At 46.8% G+C, this 26,567-nt stretch overlaps 2 protein-coding genes across 3 annotated transcripts; one reads left to right on the forward strand and one right to left on the reverse strand.

The window, feature by feature from the left end:
• Positions 1-5,020: 5,020 nt before the first annotated feature.
• WNT5A (Wnt family member 5A) lies at positions 5,021-19,369 on the forward strand. Its single transcript, XM_041464001.1, has 5 exons — positions 5,021-5,309; positions 8,475-8,608; positions 9,751-10,016; positions 14,697-14,989; positions 16,556-19,369. The coding sequence occupies exons 1-5, from the start codon at positions 5,304-5,306 to the stop codon at positions 17,012-17,014; spliced, it is 1,158 nt and encodes a 385-aa protein (XP_041319935.1). The 5' UTR covers positions 5,021-5,303; the 3' UTR covers positions 17,015-19,369.
• LOC121351675 (translation initiation factor IF-2-like) lies at positions 5,898-8,461 on the reverse strand. 2 transcript variants are annotated; one of them, XM_041464012.1, is made up of 2 exons: positions 7,681-8,461; positions 5,898-7,430 (listed from the first exon to the last, which is right to left on the reverse strand). In XM_041464012.1, exon 2 carries the CDS (start codon positions 7,045-7,047, stop codon positions 6,472-6,474), a length of 576 nt encoding a protein of 191 aa, XP_041319946.1. In that variant the 5' UTR covers positions 7,048-7,430; positions 7,681-8,461; the 3' UTR covers positions 5,898-6,471. Both variants share the same exon structure in this region, with proteins under 2 accessions (XP_041319946.1, XP_041319956.1).
• Positions 19,370-26,567: the final 7,198 nt, after the last annotated feature.

Below are 26,567 nucleotides of genomic sequence, written 5' to 3' on the forward strand. Positions count from 1 at the left end.
AAAAAATGTCAGAACCCTCCCACGGCCTCTCTAACTCCAGAGGTCCAGACAGCTTTCCCAGGTCCTGCTGGCTGCAGGGGAGTCAGACACCTTCACTGCCATCAGCTCACTGAGCTCAGTGCGCCAGAGCCAGGGCAGGGCACAAGCTGCTGCCCATGGCACCAGCCTTCCAGAACAAAAATCACTGCTGTGGGGCACCAAAACACAGCCTTCCCTGCTCTTCTGAGAGGGCATTTTCTGACCATCTTCCACCTGGCTGAGCTCACGGCAGTGGAGCCCCATGTTGCAATAAATGTTCATCCAGCTGGCATCCTGGTTCAATAGCTTTTAGTTACTTCTGCTTCTTTTTTTTTTTTTTTAATTACTTTCTCATCTCTTTATTTTCCTCATGACACATGTCTTGTACCTGGGCTGTGGTTTCTGCAGTGGCACTGAGGTTTATTAGACCTCAAAAGAAGGAAATGGAAAGAACCCACCTGTGTTTTGCACATGAAAAATGAGTCCACAGCTGTCTTTCTCCCGCTGATAATGCAGACAAATTTGGGCTGTTTGCTATGCAGTTCATTACTAGTAATAATAAATTGGTATAGTTATCATCAATGTAAAGTGGTATATTTTTTTCTACAGGCTTTACAGGTTTGAAGATTGGTGTATTCACCTGAATTTGTCACACTTCATTACCCTGTAAACTTTCCTCTCTTGCCTGCTGCCTCTTATTTGCATCTCACTGCATCTAAATTATGTCTTTATCTGGTAAAGATGAATGCTAATCTAGACTCTTATTTCTTCCTCTCTAGTGGTTTATTGCTGCTCCCAAATATGCTGGCATCATGAATTTGGGATTTGAGAGATGGGAAAGGAACAGGGCGGGGGTACATCCATACATGGACACACATCCATACTTTTTTCTTTGTCTTCTAGTCTCTCAACTTGTCAAAGTCTGTTCACAATTTAGGCAAGCTAGAAATACAGAATTATTGTCTAAAAAGAGAGTTTCCCATGCTGTTCCTTGCCTCTACTGGATGAGGATTAGGAAAATAACACTTATTGCAAGATTTGGCATAAAATTATCATCTTTGGCATTTCTTTTGTAGTTGAGCCATCTTTTGGATGACAGGATGGTCTGCAGAAAAAAAGCAACAGCATGTTCTTGGGAAAGAAAGCAGCCTTAGGAAAGTACATATGTGATTTCAAGGCAGTTACATCTAAATCCCTAGGAGTTTAAAGTCAAGTCATCCCTGGAGTAGATGGTCTGGTGGGCAGAGTGCAGGTTACATGTTCAAAGTGATGTGACATCTCTGCTCTGTCAAATGGGCATCAGGGCACGACCCTCACCTAAAGAAGCAGATTCACTGTAATGACACCAAAGCAGCTGCACACGGGCTGCACCTTCACAATGGTTCAGTGTGAGATGTAATTCCTACACCATATACTCAAATTCCATCATGAGCTAAAAAGACACATAGGAAAACCCTTCCTTTCCTTGAAAGTTCTGTTTCCCAAACGGGTTCTGTTTCCCAATGGTGTTCAACGAAGAACACCCTGCCATTGGCCAGGGTGGAAAGATGTAAATCACATAGCACCACATGTTCCAATGAACACAGGCATGCAAGGTTTTGATGTGACCACTCCTTTGTTAAAATGCATTACCCTGCAGAAAAATGGCAGAAACACATTGAAAAGACCAGAAATTATTTACTTCTGCCCTACAGAGAATTGCACAACTGTAACAGACCTAAGTCTCTAAAATCCTGCAGTGCTGCTTTCTGAGGTTCTGCTGTTTATGCATTCAACGATATCATCACACTTCTTATGACATTACTCTGAGAATTTATTTTTTTTCCTCCAGAATACTCTTTGATGTTGGCAGTGAAGCCAGACAGATCAACTGTCTGGTTACCTTTGGAGCTCCATCACTAACAAACCTGGAAAACAAAACCTTGGGCAGCATGAATGCCTCTAACATTATCAATACTTCTCCCTCCTGCCCCCTCTCTAGCTTCACCCAGCTGTTTTAAATAGTGAGGAGAAATTAAAATTCTTAAAGCCTTGCAGGATGTTTGGATTTGTGCCCTTTATTTCCACTTATATGCGCCATAGCTTGAAAATTTGCCTGTGATTTATAAATTCCCTCTTCAGTTCTCTTTTTAAAGGCAGCGACTAGGAATCCCGGCACAGAAAATGATCTGGTGTTGGCTTCCCCCACTGCCCAGCTGCCGCTCACAGCCCTGCCCGTGTGGATCATCCCGGGCATGGCGTTTTCCTGTGCCCGATGACATTATGCAATTACACGATGATAAACATCGTTCGGGAATACAAACGCGAGAGGTAAACAGCTCGGGGCTTTTTATTAGTTTATTCCAGGCGATCTTTCTTGTTTTACTGCGCAGCTCCTCCCCCTTTTACAGTTTTCTGCTATTCTTTACTAATTCTAGTGATTTGAGAAATGACCTTTAACCTACGCAGTTTGCAGACTCCTAAAGGGGATAATTGAAATGCCACAGTAAACCAAAGGCAATAAAATATTATTTACTAGGCATAAAACTAAGGTTGGTCTTCTTAAAGAAACGAACAGCCCCCTCCCCGGACCTGGTGGTACACCTAATTTATAAATTCCTCACCAGGCGTCCCGAGGAATGAACAGCAGCCCAGGCAGTGAGGATTCCTAATGGAAAGGCTCTCTGGATATCAGAGAGCACAGAAACCTGCCCGGAGCGATGCTGCGGCCTCGGGCCCCGCCGGGGCGCTCAGGTGTCGCAGAGTGCCGGGCTGATCCCCTGCCCAGCGCGGCCCGAGGGGGCTCCGCGCCGCTCCCGTTCCGCGCCCGCGCTGCCGCCGCTCGGCCCCAGCGCCGCGCCCCTCTCGGCGGCCCCTGCAGCGCCGCGACCCCCGGGCGGGCTCGGGGGGGAGCGGGGCCCGCCAGAGCGACGGAGGGGCTGGCTCGGGGGGCGCAGGGCCGAGGGGCAGCCGTGGCTATCGGGGCCCGGCGGGGACAGCGGGCCCGTTCGGCCGCCGCTGGTGCCGCCGGAGGCTGCGCTTACCTGACGGGCAGCGCCCCGGCGGGGCGGACGAGCTCTTGGCTCGGCAGCAGGTGGGCAGCGGCAGCGGCTCGGGCCGGCCGGGATGTGACTTGTCCCCCATCGGCCTCCTGAAGGGATTTTGTTTGCACTGGAATGGCTTTGAGGGAGTGAATGCATTTATTGATAGCGGAGCTGTTCTCGCAGCCTGGTTGGATTTCCCAGGGCTGCTTTGATAATGTGCCCCCTCCCCCGCATCCCCTCGTGGACCCGCAGTTGCAGACGGATCCAGGGAAAATACTGCGGAGTTACGGCGTGGCTGGGGGAACGCTCCCATTTCCTGTGCTTGGGTGCACACGGGACGGGAGAGGTGCAATAAAAACCCGAGGGCTGCAGAGCAGGGAAAGAGCTGGGAGGTGCAAAGGGTCCGCGAAGCCCCTCTCCCCTGTAGCTCTCATTGGGTCTCACTTGATTTAATCCAAACAGTTTTGTCAACAACTTGCCAAATTTACAGCGCCAAAAACCCGCTGCAGGAATAGGAACACGAGCCGTCGAGCTCGCTCGGTCCCCGCTTTGGCAGGCGGCACACGCGGCCGCCCCCGCGCCTCGGAGCATGCGACGAGCAGGGCTTGTCACCGAGCCGCCCGGCAGGAATGCTGGGCAGGCGCTCGGCGCGGCCATGTGCGCCGCACGTTGTGTGCACATGTGTGCGCGGGGCCGGCCCGGCAGAGCCCGTGTGTGTATATGGGTGAACATGGGTGTACATGTGCGTATGTGGGTGCACACGGGTTTACATGGGTGTACACGTGCCCCCATCCCGGCCCAGGATGAGCAGCCGGCGGTGCTGGAGGGGCCGCGCTCCCCCGCGCGCACCCCGCCGGCCGGGAAGGGCGCACGGGGCACTGCTTTGCAGGAGGAGTTTGCCCTCACGGGGCTTCCCCCCGAGCCTGACCAGTGAGAACGGCTCGGTGATGCGGGACCCAGCGCGGCGGCCGGGCCGGGGACACGCACTGCGGGCTCCCGCCGCCCGCCCGGGGCCGCGCGGTCCCGCTCGCTGCCGTGCAGCTTTAAAATCCAGCCCTGTCTGCAATAGGCCGGCCCTGGGCGCATGCGCTGCCGAGAAAGTTTTCCAGCTGCCGTTGGCTGTCTTAACTTTTTTTTTCTTTTCCTTTTTTTTTTTTTTTTTTTTTTTTTTTTTTTTTTTTTTTTTTTTTTTTTTTTTTTTTTTCTCCTCTTTCGCAGTTTTAAGCAGCGGGGTGAAGAGGAGCGAGGGAGAGACGCGGGGGGAGCGGGGCCGGCTGCAGCGGGCGGGGGCAGAGCCCCACGGAGGAAGGGTCGGCTGCCGCGACGCCGCCTGCCCCGGCTTGCTCTCCCGGCTCCTCTCCCGCGTATCCCGCTCCCCGGCGCTGGGCGCCTCTGGCACCGATGGATTGGGGGAGCCGCAGCTCCTGAAGCCCGGACTGCTCCCCTCCCCCTGCCCCTGCTCGCCTTGCAGGATCAGTCGCCCCGTAAGACAGGCAAACGCGTGCACAGCCCCCCTCCCCCTTCCCGCTTGTGCAGAAACTTCTTTTTCTGTTTGGGCTTTTTCTTCTCAGTGTAAAATGGAGGGAGCCGGCCCCGGGATGGCTCTGCAGCGGCGGACCCCCGGCTCTGCACCGCCCAGCCTTTAAGCAAGTGAAGGGGGGCGGGCAGGGGGGAGCCCTGCACCCGCTCGGCTCCATCGTCCCCCTCTCGCGGGCCGGTCCGCGCCGAGCTGCGGAGGGGGCGGTCGGCGGCCCGAGCGCCGGCGGAGCCGGGTGGGAGCGCGGGGAGCCCCGCGGCGGCACCACCTGGGCTGGTGGGACGGATTGTCGCCCGCGGCGCTTTCGCTGCCGCTTGTGAAGATTTTTATTTGCTTCCGCACAATCACGCCCACGGGCGCTGTGTGCGTGTGTTGGGTTGGCTTTTTTTTTTTTGGCTTTTTTTTTTTGGGCTTTTTTTTTTTTTTTTTTTGCCTCCTTCTTCTTCTGCTGGTGGAAAGCCCTAATTACTGCGATTGCTGATGGACCTTGGAAAGAAGGCTGCACTGGTGCCCCGCTCCGCAGTCGGACACGCTCGGTTTGCGCCGGACAGGGCGGCCGCTCGCCCGCCGCCCCCCGCCAGCTCCGCGGGCCCCCGCGCTCCCCCGGCCGCGACTCGGGACGATACCGCCCGGCTCCTGCGAGCCAGGATTTTACTTTCGTCTCGCCGTTTCGCCTCCTGCTCCGCTTGGATTACTTGGCTGCTCCCGCTCGGTGATCCCGCGCGATGGAGGTGAGTCCGCGCGGGGGCTGCGCGCCGCAGGGGCCGCGGGCGCGCAGGGTGGGCTGCGCTCGCCGAGGTGCGGGGCCCCGGCGCGGGGCGGCCTCTCCTCCCCTCTTCGGCTAGCGCCGGGTGCTCGTACGTCTGCGCTCTCACCCACCGCGGAGAGTTCTGCTCCCCACTTGGGAAAAGCTCTTGTATTTTCTGGTTTTCCTTCTTTTCAAATTTCCCCCCGAAGAGAGGCTGCCCGCCGCAGGGACACTTGCTGGGCTCGCTCTGCCCGCCGCGTCCCGGTGCATCTTTCTGGCAGCGGCTCCTAACGCGAGTTTAAAGACATCTTTCCAAACTTCCCAAACTTTCCCGAGGAGGATCGCTATGGAGGAGCCCAACGTCGGCGCTAATGGTGGCCTGTACCTTTAAGGAGAACTGGCTGGGGGCCAGCGGAGGACCCGGAGTCAGCCCCCCCCCCCCCCCCCCCTCCCCCCCCCCATTTAATTTTATTCTCAGTTTCTGGAGATTATCACTCTGCATCTGCAGCGGGTCCCGCCTGGGTCAGCGCGGAGGAGCGCGGCTCCTCGGGGTCCCCTTGGCGCTGCGAGGACTCCATGTTGGAAAGGCTGTTGGCTTTTTGTTGTTTGTTTGTTTTTAATTGTCAATTGTATGGTAAATGGGCTGCGCTCGGAGGGTCACGGGGAGTTCAGCGGGGCCGAGGAGCGAGGCTGTCCCCGGGCGCCGAGGGAAGGACACGATGTGCCTTCACCCCCGGGAAAATAGCCCCTCTGCGCCTCCGGTGGGAAGAGCTGGGCCGGGACCCGAGCAGTGCCTTTCCCTGCAAACGTGAGACGTGGTCTGGCTCCTCCAAATGGCTGTGAAGACGCAGCGGGGAGCAGGGGGCGGCTGGGGGGTCCCCGCGGAGCCGCTGCGCCTCCCGCGGTTTACAGCCCCCCGGTGCCGGGCTCTGGATGCCGCCTGCCCGCTGGTAGTGCTCCTAGAAAACCAGATGCCTTCGCAGGCTTTCCAGACACCCCGTGTAAAACAGGATCAGAGGCGATCCCGCGGTGCAGGATCTGTAAAAGCCTCTCTTTTCATCTCGGCAAGGAGCGCGGGCTCCGCATGGGGTGCGTTAAATACCAAAACCCAATCTCCGCGGCCCTACAAAGTTGAACACGGTGCCTCACACTCCTGATCTCCAGTGCTCCGTGCTGCTGGGCAGTCTGCTTTTTTCTTTTTCTTTTTTTTTTTTTAATTTTTTTTTACTGTTGGATTTTTTTTGTGTTGTTTCTGGTGGTACCTTGTCAGCTGCTGCGTGCAGAAGGGCCGGGCTCGCCGCGGCCCCGGGCGCAGGTGCCTCCTCCGCCTGGCTGCTCGGCGCAGTGCGCGCAGCGGAGCGGAGCGGCGGTGGCAGCGGGGCTGGGGCGCGGAGGTGCCGTCGGAAGGGCAGCGCCGCCGGGCGAGGCCGCCCCCTGTTGGGAGCGGAGCGCCACCGCTCCCCGGGGCGCCGCGGCCGGCCTGGGTGCTGCGGGGCAGCTCGGGGGGCACCGGGCCCTTGCAGCGGCACAGGGGCCTTTGACCCTGCCGGCCGCGCCTTGCAGCGGGGGCAGCGCTCCGCTCCCGCCGCTGTCCCGGCCCTCCGCGGCCGCCCGGCCTGAGTGCTGGGCCGGGCAACCGCACAGCTGTCCCGTATGGGCACCGGCGTCTCCGACCTCCTCTGGGCTCGGGACCTTTCGTGGCGCTCCTTTGTTACTGTCATTACTTCAAGAAGTAGCAAGATGAAAAGAGCCCAGCGCGTTGGGCGCTGTTGGGTGTCGCGGCTTGCCCCGCGCACACCGCGCTTCGCCTCGTCCCTCGCTCAGCACGCCCTCGGCGTTCGCACCTTCGCCGGGACTGAGCCCCCGTGGGGCGGGCGGGCTCTTTCTCCTGCAGGAGACCGGCCCCCATTTACCCACCTCAGCATCGGGGACTTGGGCGGGCTCATCTCCCGCGGCCGGGGATGTTTGACCCGCACGGCGCGGGCAGGCTTCGCCCCCGCGCTGCAGCCCCCGAGCAGTGTCGGGGAGCGGCGCATGGGGGTCCCCGTGTGCCTGGGCAGGTTCCGTGTCCGGCCCCGCTGCCAGCGCTCCGCTCCTCCCGGCCCTTTGCAAACAGAAATAAATTAGATTTAAGAACACCTTCAATTCAGCGTTAAGGGCCTTTGGAGAATGAATAGGGAATAGGGAGCCCCCAAGTGTCGAAATGTCCTTTTTTTTTCTTTTTTTTTTTCTTTTTTTTTTTTTTTTTTTTTTTTTTTTTTTTCCTTCCGAGGGGAGGGGAAATCAACCCCGGGAATGGCTCTAGGGAGAGAGTGAAAGAGTCCCGTGTGAGGACCAGACGGTGATCGCGGGACCTGTCGGGGGAAGCGTTTGACTTCCAAGACGGCATCCCGGTTGTTGCAGCGTCCGGGTCGGGACGCGGAGCTGCTCCTTGTCGCTCCTGGTACCTCCCCGGGCCGGTACCGGTCCTGGGGCTGCCGTCGGGGCAGTCGCCGCGGTGCCAGCGCGGAGCTCGGGGCTGCTTCAGCGATCGCGCAGGGCGGGAGCCCCGAGGCTGTGCCGAGATGTTTTAGGGGACGACGGAGAAGGGCGAGGACCGGCCGCATCATCCCCGGGCGGGAGCCCTCGGGCCCCCCGAGGAACCGACCCCTCGAGGCACCGGCCCCCCTCCCTGTCGGGCTCGCTTTGCAAACCTGAAGCCGCCTTTAGCCAGCCGTGAGCCTTTCGTGTCCCCGGCGCGGGCAGCCATGGGGTAATGCCCGGCCCGCGGGTCGCTGTAGCCCCGGGGCAGCGGGGATGGGTCCCGTGTCCGGAGCGGCTGTCGCGCCTGGTCCGGTGCCGTGCCGTGCCGTGCCGTGCCGTGCAGCGGCGGGCGGGGTGCGGGAGCGGCGGGGCCGGGGCAGAGGGACGGGCGGGCGCCCCGGGAAGGCGGTGTCCGCGGGGGGTGGGGGCTGGCGGGGGGGGTTCTGCCCGGTGGAGCGGGAGCTGCGACGTGCCTGTGTCTGGCACCAGAGCCTCGGCGGGGAGAAGGGCCGGCGAGTCAGAGTCAAGTTAAAAGGGGCCCGGAGACTTCCGTTGTTTAAACTTGAATGCTCGAAAATGGTCTGAGAAGCAATAAACAATCTGATCCTTTTTCTCCCCCCTCTAGAAATCCAGTGCAGTATTAATCCACGGAGGTGCTGTGGGGACAGTTGGCAGTACAATGGCTTCTCAGTACCTCGTAGTGGCTCTGGCCGTTTTCTCCTCTTTTACCCAGGTTGTAATAGAAGCCAGCTCTTGGTGGTAAGCATCTCGTATCGACTTGGTTCTGAAAGGGGGTGTCAAGATTTGCTTGCTTCAATGTCTCTGTGCTTCTTCTGTACTTTGTTTCTGCGGGAGTGCGGCCGGAGCGAGGCAGCAGGGGAGAAGCGTTCTGGTTGGAATATGTTGTGTAGAAGGAGCGGGTCTGTCGAGTAAGGATAAATGTGCAACATCTCGTCTTGTAAAACACAGTTTTTTGAATGCTGTCTGGTAGATTCTCTATGAGTTTTATCATCTTTAAATTACTATAATTGTTTTTTCTTTTAAAAGAGACGTTTCAACTCCCTTACATTAGATGTTTTGCATGTACAAGAGAAAATGCTGATTTGCAAGGAAAAACTTAAAGTTTCAGTTTGAAGTTTTCTGTAACCAAAATGTTTACAAATATATTTCGTTACAAAGGAGTACGTTTAAATTCCTGCTTTGGCAAATTATCTGTATGGTGTACAATGTTGAGAGTTCTTGAAATAGGTGTTTCTCTTCTTTTTCCAGTGATGCCTTTTGGATTAATAGCTACTTTTTAATTGAAATGTATCATGTGAAGAGCACTTTAAGAATTAAGAAAACAAAGTTGATTTTGTTTGCAATGAGTATACTTGCCTGTATGTTTCTGTGTTGTCATTTGGAAGCAGCTAGACGTAGTCTGTAGCAAGTTTCTAATTTCTGGCTTGCTAAAGGTTTCCCTATTTGTTTATAATAGATCAGATTGAAAAACCCAGACTTAAGTATAAAATATGTGTTAAGATAAATGGGGATTTGGAGAGCTTTTTTCATTTTTGCTTTATTTATTTTCCTGGCCTTGCAATTGTTTGGAGCTTCTGGTTTTTTTCTGTGTCAATTTAAGCTGGTAAAAGACTGCCTAGAGTCTTCCAAGTCTGTGTCGTACTTCAGTCTCTAATGTATGGTGATAACCACATGGGTGGAAACTAGTAACTTCTGTCCTGTTCTTAAAACAAAAGTTTCTTATTTAAGTGTGGGGTTTTTCCTCACTTGTTAACAAAAGCAGGAGTTGTATACTCACATATAAGATACAGTTCTGTCTGGGATTTATAGATTTTTTTTAAAAATTGCTTTATTTTATTTTGAAGTCTTCTGTTTATTAATGCAAATCTTTCTTTGTGCAGGTCTTTAGGGATGAACCCCATGAACCCCATGAACCCTGTTCAGATGTCAGAGGTGTATATTATAGGAGCCCAGCCACTATGTAGCCAGCTAGCAGGGCTTTCCCAAGGACAGAAGAAACTCTGCCAGTTGTATCAGGACCATATGCAGTTCATTGGAGAGGGTGCAAAGACGGGCATTAAGGAGTGCCAGTATCAATTCAGACATAGAAGATGGAATTGCAGCACTGTGGACAACAACTCTGTTTTTGGCAGAGTCATGCAGATAGGTAGGAAGCAACGTCTTTATGATTAAACTCTTGTCTAAGGATATGTATGGCACACACTGTTCTGCACTTGAATCTCTTGCCAGGTTCTTACTGAGTACTGTATACAATCAAGTGTTTCTAAAAGTTGGCAAAGGAGCTGGATTATTTTTAGCTGGAGGTGATTTCCCACCACTGTCCAGCCATATGTCTTGGAAAACAAAGCAGGAATATATATTTGCATATGGGAATAGGGGAGAAAGGAAAATGAGGCCCTGAAATCTCTTTTTTAGAAAACCTGAGACAAAATGAAGGCAACCTACAAGAATTAAAGCCAGCAGCGTCTTATAAAATTAAAGATGCCCATGTCTAGTTCCAAAGTTAGCAGCTGGATAATAAATCGCTCTTGGTCCAGAGGTTAACTGAAAATTGCTGCTCTGTCGATTAGTGTTTATAGGCAATTCCTCCTTGCTTATTTCCAGATACAGTATTTTTTTCTCTCTTTTTAAGGAAAACAGATTTATTTTTAAATTGCTGTAGCAGGGTAATTTTCATGAGATCAGTTCTATCATGGTAAAATGTGTGATTGTCCTTGTAACTGACATTTGATGGAATCACGTTGCTGGTGAGAGACAGATTCTTGTTTAACATCACAGTTTGGTGGATACCCAACCCTTCCCCTATCAGATCCTCTTTGAAATGGCCTTCTCCAGTGCTCATGTGCTGCCTGCCTTTCTTGGCACTTAAGGACCTCATAGTATTTTAAAGTTCTTGGCGAAATTTTAACCAATGCTGTTGAATGGGGTCCATGTGAAACCTTCCTCTGACTTTCTCAAGGCAGATTGCTGATTTTGTGTAATCAACTGAAAAATGCCTACTTTTCTTGGTGACACTTGTGATCTTTTAAGTAGTGAGCAGTACACTGGCAAACACAGCACTGCTTTTTAGTTGGGGCTGTAAAGCAAAGCTTTTATGGCAGTGTTTTTCTGTCCTGCTTTAGAAAAAGAAAAAGTTTTAAAGTTGGTCTCAGTCTGGGTTTGTCTGTAAATGGGCTGACTCCAGTTAAAGTTGAGGGAATGCATCAATTCACATTTGGTCTCAGTTTTTGTTAAAAGAAGTTTTTATTTGGATATTGTCAGACAAATCTATTGCATGTAAGTACTGAATTGGAACATTTGATTTTAGATAAACAACCTTCCCTAGGCTTTTTAAAGCACAGTATTAACCCTCCATAGTGTTTGGTTTTTTTCTTTACCTACCCAAGCAAAAGTGTAAAAACATGAAAGCAAGCTTCTTCTGTACACCTCTCTGTTCTAGTAATCTAAAAAATGTCAGAAAATTAATCTGTTTAAAATTTAAGCCTTCAGCCCTTATTTATTATCCAAGCAAGTGAAAATTAGCTCAGGGGGACTGTTGGTGTGAAGGAGTGTACAGGATGGGGCCCGTGATTTGTGGTGTCTGTCTCTGGATTTGATATTTCTGCCCTCCCCAAGTATGACAGATCTCTTTAAAGGTGGTTCCTTCCAAGTGAAATAACTTTGCCGCACCCTTTTGCTGGATATGACTGTATTAGCTGATGTCTACACAGCAATTCATCATGTAATTAAGCCACTTACTCTAATTGCAGATGGAAGCAAGGTTAATAGCCATATTCAGGAGTTAGGGCATGAAGAGTGTATTCAGTGAGAGCAAGGAAGGAGCTGTAGCAGTTGTAGTATTTCACGCTGACCCTCAGTAATGACCAGTTGGTGTTCCTCTGTGTGGAGGGAAAAGTGGACACTTTCAGAGCCTGATTCCATTGACTTCAGCCTGCCATGCTCTGAGTGCTGGGCTGTCAGATAGCCCTTGTTCCCAGCAGTGCAGGGTGCAGGCTCTGAGTGCACATTGTTTGGGAGATTTTGCCACGTGCCCTTGGTTGCGCCCCAGAGAGTTCCCGGGCACGGCACTGCCCGCCGGCACAGCCACGGCCCCGTGTGTCAATGGACAGTCTTTCTTCCAGGATTTACCCTGCAGTTAGCTAAAGCTGTACAAATAAACCTGCCCTTGGGTTTGGAAACTTGCTCTGTGGCTTATTGAACTGTAAAATTTTAGGGCCTGTGTTCTGCACTGCTCTCCTTGGGTGCTGGTTCCCGGGTCAGGCCATCTCCTGGCTTTGGGGCCAGCCCTGGGCAGGCTGCACATGGGCTTTGCACACACAGCTGAGTGCTAACAGGAGACAAAATCACTGGATCCTCCCCCTACAGCTCCGTGTGGTTGGGGTCCAGCTTATTCTGCCTTCAGACTGATGTTGAATGCTTTTAAAATGCAAGACAAAGAACATTTTGTATCTTATGTTCAGGTATTAAAAAAAAAAAACGTTCTGTTCTTGCAGACTTATTCAGACCAAGTGTAAAGCTCAGCGCCTTGCTCTGTGGGTGGCTTCCTACAGTGTGTGTATATTGAACAGTTCCATTTCTATGTTTTATATATATGGGAGAGAGGGGACTCGAACGTGTTTGGAATGTGTGTTTGCTTGCCATGGCTACAATAGAGAGAAATCCTGGACTGTGGGAAAAGACAGATATGTTTGACAGTGAAGGAAAGCACAGTTGTGCCTAAAGACTGAAAAAAGAAGGAAAAAAAAGAAAACTCAGAGTAACTCATCCGTGTGGAGCCATCACTCTTAATGTGTTCCTGGGGTTGATGACTTGAGGCAGTGTTGGCTTGAAGTGTGCTTCAGCAGCTGATGCTATTTTATAATTTGCCTAAATGCTCAAGGAGGGAACTTGCAGGGCAACTCTCCTTCCTGTACCCAAGCCTTTCCTTCTCCTTCCCACTGAGAGGAAGTTCTTTAAAGTTTGTTCCTGGTTAATAATGAAAACTAGTCAAAAATAGTCAGCTTTATGAGTTTAAATCCCGCAATAAGTGGCAGAGTTAACCATGTGAAAGCATGAGTTAACTAAACATGCAAAAGAACAAAAATGGAATGGAAGAGGCGAGTCCTGTGGTCCGAAGCAGACCACGTTTCTTTCCTCTCAATATAGTGGAAATTTTGCTTAAGGAATTAATCCAAAAATGTGTGTTACAGAGCAAACGGGAACATTAAAATCTGTATGAGGTTCCCCCTGCTATAGTTTGCAGTAGATGCAAGGCTTAAGTCACCACATAAAGCCAATGTTTTTTTAACTGAAAATGCTACTCCTGTAACCCTTTATACCCACAATTCATGTAGATACTTCCAAGAGCAGGTGTCTGTGAGTATAGACTATTGTAAGGTGGCAAAGTGCTTCTGATCTTCCTTAAGTCTCTTCTTTCCTAACATAAGATTTCTGATTTTTCCCATTTAAACCCAGCATCTATTACTAAAATTAATCCAGTGGATGACAGCTGTTGTATTAACATAGCTGCTCTGATCTTGGTGTCATCTTGATGTTAAGTATGAACCAGACTTCAAATTATTTATGTTTAAGAAGTGCTTGAAAGCTCCTATTAGATTTGACCTGTCATGATACATCTTGTGCAAAGAGATTTTGCCTAAAATGTTGCTGTCTAAATATATGTGACTTGCCCAAAACACAGCCTCTTAACATCCTAGTTTTTCAAAGGCCAATGATGTTCCCTAAGTAAAATCACATAAAACCAAGACTAAAACCTAGCTTGATCTATTGATTAGACTAAAGATTAGGAATAAAACTTAAATCATATAAACAGAAAAAAAAATATTTAGTCTATTCTTAGTCATTCCAAGAATCTTTCTTGGAAACGACCCATTGGGATGCTGTCTCTTAAGGAGAAAAACAAACTTCAAGTGTTGCTCTCTGGTGCAAGTTTTGTGTTTTTTTATCTGCAAGCTTTGCTAGTTGTACTCAGAACTTGTGGCACCCTTGGAAAAGTGATTGGGGAAGTCAGAAACTTAAATGAGGTGGGATCTGATACTGTCAATAGGATGGTATGTGGCCATGTCTTACATTATGGGTATTGTAAGTTTTTCTTAATGAAAGCTGGAAACTTGAGGTTTTCCATTTCCATTTAAGGGCACCAGATGCAGGAGAAAACCTTCAAGGCCACCTCGTGCCAAGGGTTTTTTATTCCCTGTAATTTGTAAAAATGATTGTCCATGGGCTCCCGTGCCATATTCACAAGAGCTGAAGTGGTGGATAATAACCAGCACAGGTTGTTGTTAGTTTTAAATAGTCTCCTCCAGAAGTGTCTGGCTAATGTGTAGGGTGAAAAGTTGTGTGTTATTCTGCTGCGTGTTTCTTTTGATACTAGGAGACTTCATAAATTGCTTGAACTTTAAATAAATTGGAATAAGTGGGTGAAGTGCATCAATCACGTTTGAGAAGTAGTAATTTAAGAACCAGACTTTTAAAAGTTGTATTTAACATCTCTTTCTTCTGAAGGACAGGGAGCCTGTTACCCTTCCCTCCCCTCACATGCAGGCATGGCTGCTTTGGCCCCACTGGCCTCATGGCTCTTTCGCACCTCCACTCTGCACTCTCATCCAGGCGTTCACCAGCGTGAAAGAGAAGTGATTTCTGCTCTTGACAAACCATGTGTGCTCACATGGCTTGGGCTGGCTTGGTTCTTACAGAGTGAGGATGTTTTGGGCAGTGTGGTTCAGGGTTACTCTCCCTGTTACCATGTGAGTGAGCTTGGTGGCTCTGGAGAGCCTTTGGCTGGGAGTGGTGGCCGTCCCCTAACCCCGCTTGTGTCTCCGTGCAGGCAGCCGGGAGACGGCGTTCACCTACGCGGTGAGCGCGGCCGGCGTGGTCAACGCCATGAGCCGCGCCTGCCGGGAGGGCGAGCTGTCCTCCTGCGGCTGCAGCCGCGCCGCGCGACCCAAGGACCTGCCCCGGGACTGGCTGTGGGGCGGCTGCGGGGACAACATCGAGTACGGATATCGCTTCGCCAAGGAGTTCGTGGACGCGCGCGAGCGCGAGCGAGTTTACCAGAGAGGCTCCTACGAGAGCGCCCGCATCATGATGAACCTGCACAACAACGAGGCCGGCAGAAGAGTGAGTGTCTGCAGCACAGGGTGTCCCTCCATGCTCCTCCTCATCCCTTCTTTTTGGGAAAAACGTGGTTCAGCAGGGCACAGAGCAGCCACCGTGGCTGGTCTTTGTTTTGACGCACAAAAGGAGAAAACGGCAAATACGGGGTGTGGGTGGGTGGGGAGCGCATGAGTTGGTGTTGCTTTTGGTTGTCTGACAGTCCTGTTGCTTTCCTCATGGGGGAGGCTGGGACCAAAGCGTCTTGTGTTTCCCTCTGTATTGTTTCATGAAAAGTGCCCTGCTCACTGTGGATTCTCTGTAGAACAGAATTTTATTAGTTGGTATTTCCAACCAGGACAGTGTGGGTTGGAAGGAAGAGGGGTGTGCTGGGCTTCCCAGGCTGGAATTGTGCCATAAGATTGTTCTGAGTTTTTTTTCTTTTCCTGGTTTAAGAGTATGTGAAAAACTTCTCTATGCTATTAGAAAACATGGTCTTCTGTGGCTGAACATGTCTTCATGGTTTCTTTAATCTCAAAAATACTTTAAATGAATGGGTGTAAACTTTTTTTAATAGTCTGAATATGAAGAGCCAAAATCATTATTTTCCTAGAGCCTGAAGTGCCAACAATAGTCAGCTGAGACTTTGCACTTGTGTTCTGAGCTGAAGAAGGATAAAAGATAATTGAAAATTAATAGTATTTAAATGTAAGAGGAGGGTGTCTGAGAGCAATGGACAGGCCAATTACTATTAGCAAGAAGAAAAATGACACTTTCACAGTTGCTTACGGAGACTTGAGGAGTTTTTTCCTTCCTCAGCCTCATCTGTGCAGTGCCATTTGGCAGTGTTAAGACTCTGTAACTGCTGGGTGGAAGCTGTCTACAGTATCATCTAATGTGTCAGACCCCAGGATTTTTGGGGCAGTGTCAACACTGACTCTTATTTTATTTGTACAGGGCAAATGACTGAGGTTTTCCTGCCAAAGCTTTGTAAAGAGGATATTGCTGTGTAGCTCTGACTCCCACCCATAGGTGTTTGGGGGTTTCTTCTTGGATGAAGTCTCTCTTCCAGAGCACTGTTTGGGATAGGAGGAGGATGCCGAGCCAAGAGTAGACAATCAACTGCAGCTGAGCCAGGAGCAAGAAGAATCTTAACTCTTTCCCTAATTGCAGCCTCAAGCAGAGATCAATAGGGAGAGTAACTCAGATAGAAAATAGGGAGATATTTTACATTTCTCAATGAAACAGCAAAATCCTTTGCTGGCGTGAGAACGAATTCCTAAAATTTGAGTGCAGCCTGAGTGATGCTGCTGTCTGGGCCGTGTGTGCTGTTGTGGCTGTCTCTGTTGTGGGGAGAGGCTGGTGAGACTCTCCTCTCCTCCTCCTCCTCCTCCTGGCTCTTTGGGGTGCTGGGGGTGCATGGGTTGTCAGCTGACTCATCCTTCCCACTGAACAGGAGGAGGGGAGAGGATGCTAAGGTGAATACTGTGGAGGGGCCAGTGGGAATATGACAGAGGGCAGTAGGTGAGGGGTATAAATGCTCTCACAGCCATGCTAGTCTTTGATCGTGGCTCTTTCTTCTCTCCCCTGCAGACAGTGTACAACCTGGCTGATGTGGCCTGTAAGTGCCACGGCGTCTCCGGCTCCTGCAGCCTGAAGACCTGCTGGCTGCAGCTCGCCGATTTCCGCAAGGTGGGCGATGCCCTGAAGGAGAAATACGACAGCGCCGCCGCCATGAAGCTCAACAGCCGGGGGAAGCTGGTGCAGGTGAACAGCCGCTTCAACGCCCCCACCATCCACGACCTGGTGTACATCGACCCCAGCCCCGACTACTGCGTGCGCAACGAGAGCACCGGCTCCCTGGGCACCCAGGGCCGCCTGTGCAATAAGACCTCGGAGGGCATGGACGGCTGTGAACTCATGTGCTGCGGCCGGGGCTACGACCAGTTCAAGACGGTGCAGCGAGAGCGCTGCCACTGCAAGTTCCACTGGTGCTGCTACGTGAAATGCAAGTTGTGCACAGAGATCGTGGACCAGTTTGTGTGCAAATAGGGCACGGACGAGGTGGGAGGAACTGCAGCCGCCTGCCAGCAAGGGGTGCGGGCCCCTCTCCCTTTCTGCAGGACTATCTCCACTTTATTTATAGAGTCCAAGGAGTTTTCGTCTTCTTTTAAGAAAATAAAAAAAAAAAAAAAGGAAATAAAAAAAGGGCGGGGAAGGAAAAAAAAAGAAAGAAAAAAGAAAAATATAAAGGTTGCAAAGAGAAGTGCCTGGAAACCCTCTCTGCGTCCATCCCAGAACTGTGTGAGGCTTATATTTTTGGCAGTAATGGGGGAGAATCTGAGAATATTTATTTTACAAAGTTAAAAAAAAAATTGACTTTTCTTACAAACAATAGAGTAGTTTGAGGGGAAAAGCTGACATATCCTAATTTAGATCCATGGAACGTAATACACGTGCAGTAGACAGAGCAACCACGTAATGTGCTTGGGATGTTAGAACCATCCTTATGGATGTGAGGAACACACAGACCTGTCCATGACTTTTAGGTTCAGACACTAGAAGTTCCTAGAATAGGGTGTATAAAGCTGTTCAGTGCTTGTAGGGCTCTGTAAATAAGGGGTATGTTCATCACAGGGTGCGGTGTCGGTTGCCCGCCAAGGGTCACCGGGGGGCAAAGAGCAAAGGATCAGAAAGGCTTCAACTGCGCTATCCCTGAGTCACCAGGGCTGGTTCCAGAACCGAGCAAGACAGGAAAAAAAAACCAAAAAAACCAGAAAAAAAAATCTGCCTTGGTGAATAATAAAGATGTTCTTCAAGGCAGAGCTTGGCCTCATCAGCTAATTGTGCCGTTCGGGTGTCTCATGTGCCGGAGCAGCCCGGGGCAGGCTGCCCGGAGCACTGGAGCTGGGCAATGCTTACTAACAGCTTTGCTTTCCCAGCCTGGAAAGCCCATGGAAAGGAGAGTTCCCCAAATTTGAAAATGCCTTAAAATGGTGTAATAGCTGGCTGTCTTTCAAAACACAGCTTGACAAATAACTCCTCTAATTTTATGTGAGAAAATAAATCATTAGATATCCGCTCTTGGAATGACTGATTTTTATTTTTTTCGCAGATTTTGGGAACGCTTTCACTCAAGGAGACAGTAGTTTCATATTTTAATAACATTAACTGACTATTATAGTTCAATGAAACGTTGCAGCAATACCAAATTTATCATCCTATGTCTTTAATACACATGCTTTAGATAATATACTGCAGATATACACTACAACTGTTCAGACTATACTCGAGCAGTTACATATATATGGGAGAACTGTGGTCTCTGGTGTCTGATACTTCAGAGCTTTTTGTACATATATATTTTAATGATTTAGAAAAAAATAAAACGTCTAAATTAAAGGGGCAGTTCATCCCTTATTTTCTTTTTCAGATCTCTTCAGGTGTTTAGATTGGTTCTAAGCTTTTGGTGGGTTTTTATTTTTAATTATTATTTTTTAAAGAACTTTTAATGTTCAGAAGTTTTGAGGATAATCACAAAGAAGTAAGCCTCTTCCCAATTTCAGAACTTCCTTGGGTGGTTGGTAGAGGCAGCACCCTGCACTTGAATTGATACCAGTCTGGAGATCACTTCTATTCCACTCTCACGTTAAGGGCATTATTGATTATTGCTGAAAGAGACACCTTCCAACTCCAAAATGTGCTGCATTTGGCCCTTGCTTTTCAGTTTTTGAACAGAGCATTGTTATTTGTCAAACAATATGTGTTCCCTCTGTGCTGTGTAGTTACACAGGATTTCATCTTTGATTCAGATGCCACTTTCCAACTCAGTCCCATCCTACAAGTTAAAAAAAATGGTTTTGCAGATACCAAGTGAGGAAAACCTTTCACTTTAGCCTAGTTGTACTAAAGCCTTGACTTTTCACAAGCCTTTAAGCTGTATCATTAAATTCATCTTGATCATTTATCAGCTTCTTAATGGCGCTTTATTGCTCTTAATTTATTGTACAAGGACATATTTACCCCTCATCTTCAGATGTTTGCAAAGAATATCTTTAAAGTAAGAGAAATAAATAAAGCACTAATTCATTGAATATGTCACTTTGGTTTTTATTGTACAAAAACCATGATCTTTTTTTTTCATTTGCTGAATCACCTCATGTTCCTTTTTAGTGACTTCTGTCTGAGCAGAATTGAATCTCATGATCCTAGCTATTAAACCCTATTTAATGTAAAATATTTTACCTGTCATTCAGATATGTAAATCTTCTATGTCCTTTCCTCTGTTCTGTACATTTAATGTACATATTTCTGTCTTGTGTGATTTGTATATTTCACTGGTTAAAAAAAAAAGAAAGGATTATGCCATAATTGAAGATAGACTATAAAAATAAAACTTTGGTTGTATATTGGGAAGTGGTTTTAATTATCTTTCAGAAGAGGGTTTGTTAAGACAATGAGCAGAGTTGATTTTTAAATTTATTACATGGTAAAACAGGGAAGTGTTTGTTGGCCAAACATACAAAGTACATTTTGAAGTTTTATTTCAATATTAAGAAGACTTACAGATAGAAGGGGAAGACTTCTTAAGTAGAAGGGGAAAAACTCAAAACCAAAAAACACCAAAAATCCACTCAGAAACTGTGACTCTGAGCTAGGCAGCATTTTAGAGATGGCCAGCTACTAAACTGCCAGTGGACAGGGACCTGGTTTGTTCCTTGTGTGCTTACAGCTTCCAGGGCTGCCTTCAGGGGTTTTGGGGTGGCTGCCTTCAGTAGTGGCAGTGAGGGCAGCAGGATCCTGGGTGAGCAAGGGTTTCCGAGAGGAAAAGCCCTCGGCGCGGGTTTGTGTGCGCTGGGTGCGGGGGTGGCTCCCCCTCATCGCTCTGACCGCCCTGGCGGGAGCTGCAAGGTGTGAGCTCACCAGAAACTGAGAACAAGGGAAGGGAAGAATCCTTAGAAAAACCCGGGAAGGCAAAGTGCAATGAAGGATGAATGAAGTATTCGTATTAAGGAGGTAAAGCAGAAAACAAAAAACTAATATGAACCCCAAGCTTTTTGTTTTGCCACTGGCTTGTCTTTGAACTGATTTCTTAAGTCATGACTGGTTTTTTTTTGCTATAGGTAACTTGATGAATTAGTGACCTTTCTTTACCTCTCTTCTCCTTTTTTCTTTTTCTTTTTTTCTTTTTTCTTTTTTTTTTTTTTTTTTCTCAAGGATAACCTTCTAACATATCGAAACTCTTTCTGGCTGCCAAGAATGTATTATCCCACAAACCAGTAGACCAACATCATGTGTTTAAAATAGCGATTCTGGGCAAATGCAACGTTCTGTGGTCCTATTACTGACATCTGGTTCAGTTTTCCTCCACTTGTATATTGACCAGTATTCTTTATTGCAAAAACACAGCCCCTATTTAGGAAAGTCAGCATTTTTTTTTTTTTTTGACTGGATTGTATTCAAGCTCTTCCCAATAAGAGAAAAGTACCAAAAAACTTCTTTATTGCCAGCAGTAAATAATCTTTATTCAAAATAGTTATTATGGGCTCAGATACAAGAGAGTTGTTTTTAATTTGCACCAAATTTATCTGTTAAATTTTGTTAAAAATGTTGTTTCAGAATTTTGGGATTTTAGTAATAACTTCAAATGTTTGTGTTTGGTTATGTCTTTGCAACACTGAGATCCACTTTGTTTTTGCAAAATACCAAATCCCTCAGGTGTTACCAGGGAGTGTTACCAGGAAATCCCTCAGTGTTACCAGTTGTCTCTTATCTTGCACCAGAGATAAGGGACCTGAAGAAGAGAATGGCAGCTTCAAGTCAGGCACTGCATACAGGATGCAAGCTAAAATCCTTCCTTTCTGAAGGATTGGTTTGATAAAATGATCTTAGAAAGATGATACAATACTTGTAGGAATTGGTACGGAAGCTGACAGAAAGACTGCTTTCCTTTGGATAAGACGTTTTGAGGAATAATATCTAAACCATTAGGATGTTCATTGTAAAAGCGTGGTTTTGGTGAATCAGGAAAAATGTCTAGATTTTTCTTGTGGACTATATACCAGAGGAAACCAAGAACAATGAGGAAAAATGGAGCTCTCAAAAATATAGGTAAGTGTATTAATGTAAAGCTTATGTATGTACTTGCTGGCTGTGGTAGTCTTAAAACTGTTTATCTATTATTGAAGTCAGTTTGGAAGGCAGGCCAGATCTGTTCTTTTGCTTTTTAAATTGTGTTTAAAATCCTCAATGGGGGGGGGGGAAGAAAGAAAAATCTTTCTTCTTTACTCCAGACTCTGGTATGTCTGTTTATGTTGCAGTGGGATAAAGGATCCATGTAGGAGCGCAGTGAGAGGTTTGTACATGAAATGTTGTTTTCTTTAAAGGTGTGATTAAAAAATCCAATCTGTCTCATGCTCTGCTCTTATATGAGATTGCGTGTGTGCATTTGTATATACTCTGCTGGTATTTTCCAATTGTGTTGGCCAAATTCTGCTTTTAGTTATGGTTAGGCATCTCTCCTGACTCTGGTGGTGTCATATGAGCCTGACATTTTTCGACCAGACGTGAAGGCCCCCCTGCTCAAAGAGAATGCATATGAAATATATCAGCCTTTCTTCTGCTGGCTGGTTGTTTAAACATGGGTAACTGAATTATTGTGAAACAAATTCTGGGACTGCAGCTGCAAAAGCAGTAATACGGTATATTCGTAGTGATGTTTCTACGCCATACCTCCTAATTTCCCAGCTGATTTCCAGTGCAGACAGAAAGTCTAGAATGCATGTGGTATGTTCCTCATCATATATTTTATAAATGTAAAATAATGATTTGTCAATTACAGTTTCTATTATAGAGATAAAATGAGATATTTCGGGCTCTCCTGCTTTGTTGACAGCCCCTTACCTTTGGCTGTGTGGAGCACTGCTGGCTGGAGCAGCACGAGCTGAAGCTGCTTTGGGAACAGCTCTGGGGGCCGGGCTGTGCACTGTGGATATTGGTGCACTGATTGCTTTTGTAGCCAGTGTTGGTTTACCTTGTGTTGTCTTTCCCAGCAGTCCTGCTTTCTCAAATGGTAATTGAACAGCAGCAGTCAAAATACTCTGCTGACGGAGAACCTCTGGCCACTCCATGGGCAGTTATTCAAACACTTTCTGAACCAGTTTGACCCATTGCTGATTTATTCCAGATCCATTGGAGGAATTTTAAAAATGCAAACTCTACACTAGAGTTCATAGCATGGCTCACAGTTCTTTTTTGGTTTTGTTCTGTTTTCATAAAGCACTCCGTACCAACCATCCATCTTTTTTTAAGTGGTGTTTTTTTTTTGTTTTGTTGGGGTTTTTTCTTTTTTTGGTTTGTTGGGAGTTTTTTTTTCAGTAATTTTCTTGAACACCCTGAGCAAAGAATACGGTTCCCTTAATAAAAGGTAATACTTTCTGTGCCATTCTTCCAAGGACTCCCAGACCTCAGTGACAGGTTCCATGGCAAGAACCACTTCCAGAAACCACCCATCCCTCAGGGTTTCCTCCGGCTTCTCCTGGGCAGTTGTTAGCAGAGTGCAGCAGCTGTTAGTCGTAAAAGCTTGTTAAAAGTCTTGGCTGCTGTTTTCTGCTGCTGCTTTCTGCTTCTTCTTCTGCCCGCTCAAGCAAGCCTATCTCCTGGTAGGTTTTCCTGTTGTTTTTCATACAGAAAATTGCAACTTTACACAGCTTTTGTCAAGTATGGGCTGGGATTTACTTTCCATGACTATTGATCTCAGAAGAGCTAATGCTTAGTAGGCAAATAGTGCTAGGGCTTCTCAAGTATCTCTTTGCTTTGTAAATCAGCAGCCTTGGAGGAGTGAAGGGTAATCCCTGAGCAAACTTGAACTGGCCATTACCTGGGGCAGGGAGGTTGAAGTCATCAATGCTATAAAATACTGTTCAGATGTATTTTTGTGCTTTTCTTTGGGCAAAAGGGTTCACACCATGGAAAAGAAAGCTGCTACTCAGAGAGATGTGACCTTGAAGAAATGTGAATACTTGAAGAAAATGGGGAAAAGACCAATTTATGGTGTGCAAATTCAATGACTTTGTTGGCAGCCTCCATTGGTGTTGATTGCCATTCATATAAAATTGAGACTATCTGTGTTTCTGCATATATATTTTGTCGGGATCAAAGTAATCCCTTGATATTTTCATCTTGCATAATACATTTGTGGTTAAAGGGCTCGTAAGAAAATGAAGTTTGAGGACTTAAAGAACAAGAAGCAAAACCATCACCTAAGAAACAGCTCCAAAAAACAATATGGAGAAAACTAGCAGTGCAGGATGCAGCAAACAAATGCTTTGTTTTAAGAATTAGTGTTGCTATAGCTGTCAAACAGGCAAATGTTTGCTGGTGTCAAGGACAGTATGTCCATTTTAAGCCACAGTGCCAGTTTATTTATATATGTACAAGTGGGCAAAATCCAATGACAGGAGGCTGGGAGCAATTCCTTGGTAGTTATGTGCATTATATGGAATGCTTGTTCCTTATGAACTCTGGCAGTCCTCAGTAGGCATGATGACATGCTTGTACTTGCAATAGGTGATAAATTTTCTAAAAAGTTTCTAAAAGTGTAACAATTTACATTGAATTATATATATAATTTTTTTTTAGGTTTTTGAGGGTTTTTTTGCTACAGTCTTCTAATATATATGGGAATCTGAATAGCTGATAAAAATACGGGGCGAGGGTGCAATGTCTTGGCATCAGCAGCAGCTGTACACAGCCTAGGGAATGGGAGGTGGAAGTTTATTCTTCCTGATGTTGTCTTTTATAAAGAACCAGTGTTGATCCTGCATAGCAGATGCTCTGGAAAAAAATGACAGTAAGGACTTCATGAATGGAGGACATAATTCATTCATAGTCAGTACAAGGTCTGATGTGTTGCCTTTGCCATGTCATTTGCATGCAATATATACTTCTATATGAGCATGTCAAAGTCTAAGATCTTTGCTCAAACTTAAGGACTTTATTACAGCAGATTAAAAGCAGAATAAGCTCTAATGAAGCCAGATGTAATAGCAATTGAATACGTCCCTTGTTCTTACATTCTAGTGGATTTTGTTGTTACCTTGTTAGAATTCAAACCTTGTCTTCAAGATTTGGCTGACTGAAATGATAGATTAGTCATTGTGGAGGATTTTATGGATAATACATCACTTTATTTTTTTCTTTTTTTCTCTCTTTTTTTTTTTTGGTTTTTTTTTTTGGTTTTTTTTTTGTTTTTTTAAGGGATGATAGATGCCTTTCCTGGAGGGCATTTTTATCATAGAATCTGCTTTAATTTGTAATATATTTTCTGATCCTTCCTGTGGTTAGAGAATATGTGGAAACATCTATGCCTTGTGTAGATTCTGTCATCTCTCATGTCTTGTTGTCCTCCTTGGTGGTGTGTATTTTGAATATTTTAAGTTACTATGCTTTTCTTTTTTAAAGTCTGACTCTTGAAAGTAGAGATCTTGCCAGACCCCTGGCTTGTGGACCTTACTGTAGGATATCTGTTGCCAAGTTTAGTGGAATCACATAGCCTAAATAAGAGTGGCAAAATTTAAACATTTATGTGAGGAGCCAGCTTGACTGTACATTTTAAAAATCTAGGCAAGCAAGACTACAAAAAGATATGTTTTCTTTGTCTTATTTTCATGAAGAACTAAAGACATCCATCCTCCATGCCCAGGTCTTTTATTCCTTCCAGAAGTTCCAGGTGACCTTCTGGAAGGAATAAAAGACCAGTGTCAAATGGTAGCCAACTCTTTCCCTCTACGTCACGATCCTAATGTACTTTTATTATACTTTGAGATCCTAAGGCTATGTTGATCTGCTACATGATTATATAATGCTCCAGGACACCTGTGTAAATAGCAAACAGAGAGGCTTTTTATAGATACTAGATCTTAGATAAGTGACTCTAAGAAGTAATATAGGATCCCAGCTGTAACCCCCTGCTATACATACCATGTATTTTTGGTTGGTTGTTTATTATAAGAAGTACAGAAGCTGTTCCTTGTAACATAATTTTTGCAAGACCTGCATGTGTAAATATTAAATTTGCAAATATTAAATGGAGAAGCGTTAGAGAAACCACTAAATGAATAACTTCACATTCCTCATTCCTTATTCTGATGCCGATTTCCTTAAATGTTGCTCCACTAACATTCAAATCTGTGTGCTGTTCCAGCCTCAGAGAGGAACTATGCAATGCCTCAGCCCTGGCCCTCTCGGGGTGTAGATCTCCACCAGAGATCTTTAATGGTACCAGATGTTTGCTGGAATCCTCCTCGGGGCGGTGATGTTCTGGGTCAGCAGCTCGTGGTGTTAACCAAAGCACTCTGTCCATCAGGGCAGGCTCAGGGCTGGGACTGGGTTTGCCAGGGAGGTGATTCTGCTCTAGGAGTCCACAGGGAGAAAATCAGTAGGAGCTCTCCTTTCTCAGCTCCATCCCATGGTAGGAATAGCATGATGCAATTAACCTGGCTTGTGTTAATGAGAACAGACTAGGATCCTAGAGGGTGAGTTTTATTAATTTTTCTTTTAAATAAATAAATGATCCTGGGAGAAGCAAACTTGCTCCATTGGTCCCTGCAGGTACACTTCTGGACTGCTGATGAATCACACAATTCCTGAAAAAAGTGACCCTAAAATCTACAGGAAAGAATACTGAATAGTTCCCCCTCGATAGCTGCCTGGGATGGTAAGGACCTACAGCAGTGAGCAAACTGTTGTTTACCAGTGTTTATAGAGAGAGGTTGTTTTACATTATTGCTTTTTAATTATTTACTAGGGCACCTATTAGAAATTAATCATGGTTTTCTTTCTGAAAAGAGGGCGAGAAAAATGGAGGCAAAGAACACAAGAACACAAAAATGTGGATGTGGCAATGCTGGCACAATCCTGTTCCTATTTGCAGCGTTAGCAGAGGGCTCTGACCACATAGCTGTAATTAATATTTGGTGTGTGGCTTGCAGCCGACTGACCCATGGCTTCCCAGGGACTCCAGGGTTCCTTATCCAGCTGTTTCTTGCAATACAGTGAAAGGAAAATGAGTCACGTGGGACACTGCAATCAACAAGAAAGTGCAAGGTAAATTCAGTGGCATTGATGAAATTTCTGTTATAAATAAGCTGTGTACACAATCTTTTAGATTCCAGCTGCTTTGAATTGTTGTGTGCATTTCTTAAACCATCCATAAGTAAACTAGTTATGAACTCAGTCTTACCCGGGCTGATGCTGGTGATGATATGCCTTTTATATTGTAGGGAGAAATAGGCAATAATATCAAAAGTGCTTAGTTAGGATACAAAAACACATATGCAGCATGGCTTATAGGACTTGAAGTGCCAGACCCATCAACATATTAGAGTAAGTAACAATATGCCACAATTAATTAATTAATTCAAAAAGAATTTTTTAGTGATTGTTAATTTTTTCCCCAGTCCTCAGACTGATTTGTCATGTTGGTGTTTATTAATTTAACATTTGATCTGAAAAAAATTCCCCAAACTTCAAAGTTCAGCCTGTTCTTTAGGAGCAATCCAAAAATATGTTTCTTCAGGCCCCAGGCATTTCTGAAGTAGCTGAA

The sequence above is a fragment of the Pyrgilauda ruficollis genome, unplaced genomic scaffold (genome assembly GCF_017590135.1).
Source record: "Pyrgilauda ruficollis isolate IOZ18807 unplaced genomic scaffold, ASM1759013v1 scaffold10, whole genome shotgun sequence".
NCBI lineage: Eukaryota > Metazoa > Chordata > Aves > Passeriformes > Passeridae > Pyrgilauda > Pyrgilauda ruficollis.

Excerpts from the sequence above, each read along its gene's own strand:
- LOC121351675 (XM_041464012.1), bottom strand. The coding sequence starts at position 7,047 with ATGACAGTAACAAAGGAGCGCCACGAAAGGTCCCGAGCCCAGAGGAGG.
- WNT5A (XM_041464001.1), top strand. Across the intron at positions 8,609-9,750 it reads ATAGAAGCCAGCTCTTGGTG|GTCTTTAGGGATGAACCCCA; the intron begins GTAAGCATCTCG and ends TTCTTTGTGCAG. Across the intron at positions 14,990-16,555 it reads ACAACGAGGCCGGCAGAAGA|ACAGTGTACAACCTGGCTGA; the intron begins GTGAGTGTCTGC and ends TCTCCCCTGCAG.